Source organism: Rutidosis leptorrhynchoides, chromosome 1, assembly GCF_046630445.1.
Source record: "Rutidosis leptorrhynchoides isolate AG116_Rl617_1_P2 chromosome 1, CSIRO_AGI_Rlap_v1, whole genome shotgun sequence".
Taxonomy (NCBI): Eukaryota; Viridiplantae; Streptophyta; class Magnoliopsida; order Asterales; family Asteraceae; genus Rutidosis; species Rutidosis leptorrhynchoides.
The window spans coordinates 404521681-404526340 of NC_092333.1; the positions used below are offsets into that span (position 1 = coordinate 404521681).

Genomic DNA, 4660 nt, shown 5'->3' on the forward strand with positions numbered 1-4660 from the left:
TTTGTGTGATCTTGATGCCGGAAAAAAAAAATTTCAAAAAAAAAACGAATTTTTTTTTTTTTTGCTTCCCCCGATTGGTTACTTCCCCATTGATCCTGATATATATATATATATATATATATATATATATATATATATATATATATATATATATATATATATATATATATATATAAAGTCTTAGGTTAATAATATGAAATATATATATTATGTAGTGCAATTAAAGTATTAAACGAAATGCAAATAGGGATGTTGTGATTTCATTGGAAATGGGAAAATTGACTAAAACTTCCACACCTCTTCTCTTCCAATCAAAACTCCTCTGTTTCTCTCTGTCTTACCTCTTTTTGTCACTCTTGTTTGCATTCTACAATTCTATATCTTCCACAACCAGATGCCATTTTGGATCATCACTAATTCATCCAATTCAATCACCTTTATTCAATTACCCTCCATCTTATGGTCAACACAAACATCCCATCCCCACCCTTCACTCCTCATGTGATTCCCCTGTTTTCTTCAAAGGTAGATTTAGATTTATCACAATTGCATAATATAGCAATCTTGAATTTGTTTTTGTTTTGGAATTTCAGATTATTGGTTTGTTTTGAATGAAATCCGACGAATTGCAAAGAATTCTTCTTGGAATTCCAAGGGCTTAAGGTACGTACAAAGGGATGGTAATGAAGGAGGATTTGGAATGAATTACACTACGAAGAAAAGGATGTCGTATTTTGAATACCGAAATGATGGGATCGAAATACCATGTGGATTTTTTAAGAAATTCCCTATTAGTGTTTACGGTTAGTATGGTTGAATTTATCGACAATTTTGTTTCTAGTGATCAACCCATTCAAAATAGCCTAGTGTTTACTGTGTTACTGGATAACCCGGTTGGATTACGTTAGTTAAAATAGGAAAAAACTAATCTATTTATCCTTTTTTGTTTCTTTGTTATCGTTTGTTTGGTTTTATGATTGGTTTCCTACACAATGAAAGCTCATAAATACAACAAAATGAGCCGACTAAAACAAAGTTACTCCATTTGTTTTTGACAGATAAAATCGCCATGGAAAGTTGCAACGAAGTAGTGGTGGTTTCGGCTATATTTGGAGACCATGACAAAATTCGACAACCGAAAGGCCTTGGTTACAAAACCCTCGACCATGTATGTTTCTACATGTTTGTCGACGAAATCACATTGAAACAATTCTATCATCACAACTTACTATCTCAAAAAAACAAAGAAAATCGGATTGGAGTATGGAGAATAGTAAAAGTTTCTAGTGATGAATTGTATGAAAATTCTGCTATGAATGGTGTAATACCAAAATTCTTGGTTCATAGATTATTTCCCAATTCGAAATACAGTATTTGGGTAGATGCGAAAATGCAATTAGTGGTTGATCCTTTATTGTTACTTCATTCACTTGTGATAGAACCAGATGTAGATATGGCCATATCTAAACATCCATTTTATGTTCATACTATGGAAGAAGCTATAGCGACCGCCAGATGGAAAAAATGGTGGAATATCAACGCGTTGAGGATTCAGATGGAAACATATTGTGAAAACGGCTTGCAACCATGGTCGACGAAGAAACACCCATACCCTTCAGGTAAACTAACATTTATTACTATCGACCAGTCTCACAGTCAGCATCAAGGTACGTAAACTCTAAATATAACACGTAATACATTCTTAATATAATAAACTTAATATACCGAGTTTAAAAATTATATCTTATAAATTACAGTTAGGAATTAAAAAATAAAAAATAAAAAAAAATAAAAAAAAATTGTATAGTAACTTATGGTTTTCTCCTAAAATATCGTAGTAACATGAGGTTCTTTAATCTTTATTAGATCATTGTTGACACTTGATGGGATTACTTCTTGTTAAGTATCCCTTTAATTAAGTTGGCCTAGAAAACGGATCGAGTTGACCATTGCATTTTATTTTTCCCGATAAATATTTAAATATCATTATCATTAGCACTTAAAATTAAAGTTAGAAAAATATTGAATGAGTACTGTAAGGGTGCAAATCAAAGTCCCACATCGGTCATGAGATAAAACAAATGTATGTATATAAGTCTAAGGGGAAGTCCCTCTATCACCAATTGGTTTTAGAAAATGATGGACTTTTGAGCTTATATTACAGGACATTGTGTTTAGACTATACGATCGTTAACAAGTACGTGGATAAATAAACATGTAGAAGTTATGAAACAAACATGCACTAAATGACGAAGATAAAAGTAGCGTTAAGTCTTAACTTGAAAGCCACTTCGTAATGATTAAGACATAAAGTATATTCGTAATAAATAAATTTAATTCTCTTCAAAGGATTCCTTTTATGTATGTATGTATATATAATATATATTTTAATTAATATAAGTGAAAAAGAGATGATACCCGTACCTTGAAAATATAAATTAAATATAACCGATCGAAGATGGGTAGCTGAAGCTTCTACATATAAAAAGTTCCCATGACAACAATGAAAAGTGGCGTTATTCACCAATATCACACGTATAATATGTGTACAATCCACTTTTTATTTATTTGTTTGTTTGCTTGATAATTATATACTGTAACTATTATTAAGGTATCAATCTTTTCATTCGCTTACGTACACTTCACTTTATGCATGTTAGTTTACTAAATGATGGTCCCATTCAACAACTATCTTGTTTATTCATTTCTGGTTTACTTTATTACGGAGTATCTTTTAGCAATAACAACAACAAAAAAGAAAGAAAAAGAAAAAACTGACACCTCATCAAATGTGTTTTATATTAACATATTAATATTAATGTGATTGTCATAAGATATAATATTGTGAACATATTAATACTATATATTTAAAATTTATATTTAATACAGCAAGGGGCATCTAAATAGGTAATTTAAAGAATAAAATGTTTGATAAAGTTGTAGGTTGTATTTCACAACATAATGATTATAATTAACTATATTATAATGAGTATTTATGATATTTATGATGATTATGATTTATTTCTGATGAACTATGAATTGGCAGATGTTCCGGATAGTGCAATAATTTTAAGGAAACATGGAGTAGCTAGCAATCTATTTTCATGCCTTTTGTTTAATGAATTAGAAGCATTTAACCCAAGAGACCAATTACCCTTTGCATTTGTGAGGGATCAAATGAACCCAAAGATGAAGCTAAACATGTTTGATGTGGAAGTATTTGAACATGTTGCAATAGAGTATAGGCACAACATCAAACATGGTGGGTCCGTTGGGGTTCAAATACCTAGAACAAAGTGGGCTAGCCCTGATTCGCTTGCAAATGGTGGAAGTGGTGGTAAATGTGATAGTTACTTGAAAGAAATGTGGGGTGAATCTAAAGATTAATACGATTTGATCCACTTATGTTTGTTTAGTTTCTGGTTATGTCGTCCCTTCTTTGCTTCCAGATGATCCTGAATATATTTAAAGAACTTAATAATTATACGGTAATAGGTCAGTGATTGATGTCTTCATCTTCATAATTGTATATAAGTCATACGGGATTGGTACATTTCTGTTTAGGGTAAATTTTCATCAAAGATCTTAGTTCGTAGCTTGGTTACAAAAAGTTTAATATTTGATTATTTTTCTCTTCATTCTTTTTTTTCCCCCCTTAAATCATCAAAGTGTGTAGAACTAGTCACAATGATTAGAATATAAAACTAGATTTTAACCCGCGAATTAGTCATATCACAACATGAATAATTTTAAATATTGGGTTACCCAATGATGCATCCATATAATGCATTATCTGACGTGTTCTTAAATTTATAATCGCTCGGGCTCTCATCACACTCGTGTCGCTTCACTCTAAATTACAAAACAGATAATGGATATGTAATTAATAATTTGATACCAACTAGTTGTGGAGGTCTCGCTTCGCGCCGGGGGCTCCGTTTTGAATGCGAGTTAAAAAAAAAAAAATCTTGATATATTTTGTAAAAAAGAAATTTTTTTTCGACATCTAACCTTGAAGGGTTGTTCCTTTTGTGAAAGTTGCTTCTTTTAGCGTTAAAGTTAGTTGATCTATTTTGTAAAAAAAATATTTTTCGACATCTTTTGGTAGCATTGAAGAGTTGTTCCTTTTAAGAAAATTGTTTCTTTTATCGTTGGAGACAAAAAAAAAAAATGTAGCGCAGTAGTGGCCTATGTGGGTCCTACTGTTTGAGCGCAGTGTACAAGTCGGTAAAGCGTGGTGGGTGTTATTATTCAGTATTTTTGGTGTTAGTGATCGGATAAATAATAAGTTAGAATATAGGTATAAAGTGGGGGTTCGATTTGTATTTTAATGGAAGTTAGGGGGTTAGGTTTGTGAAAAGTGGAAAATTGAATAGTACTATTCATAACAAATAAGACAAATTTTGTCTATTAGTTATATTGGTGTGGGTCCTACTGTTTGAGCGCAGTGTACAAGTCGGTAAAGCGTGGTGGGTGTTATTATTCAGTATTTTTGGTGTTAGTGATGGGATAAATAATAAGTTAGAATATAGGTATAAAGTGAGGGTTCGATTTGTATTTTAATGGAAGTTAGGGGGTTAGGTTTGTGAAAAGTGAAAAGTGAAAAGTTGAATAGTACTATTCATAACAAATAAGACAAATTTTGTCTGTTAGTTATATT

The 4660-nt window shown here is 31.2% G+C and overlaps 1 protein-coding gene across 1 annotated transcript; it reads left to right on the top strand.

Moving 5' to 3' along the window:
- The first annotated feature begins 269 nt into the window (after positions 1 to 269).
- On the top strand, positions 270 to 3590 carry LOC139901508 (alkaline ceramidase TOD1). Its single transcript, XM_071884213.1, has 4 exons — positions 270 to 525; positions 594 to 803; positions 1059 to 1619; positions 3047 to 3590. Exons 1-4 carry the CDS (start codon positions 270 to 272, stop codon positions 3385 to 3387), a joined length of 1368 nt encoding a protein of 455 aa, XP_071740314.1. The 3' UTR covers positions 3388 to 3590.
- Positions 3591 to 4660: the final 1070 nt, after the last annotated feature.

Coding starts and splice junctions, on each gene's coding strand:
- LOC139901508 (XM_071884213.1), top strand. CDS start 270: ATGGGAAAATTGACTAAAACTTCCACACCTCTTCTCTTCCAATCAAAA. Junction 804..1,058: donor ATTCCCTATTAGTGTTTACG/GTTAGTATGGTT, acceptor TGTTTTTGACAG/ATAAAATCGCCATGGAAAGT. Junction 1,620..3,046: donor GAAACACCCATACCCTTCAG/GTAAACTAACAT, acceptor ATGAATTGGCAG/ATGTTCCGGATAGTGCAATA.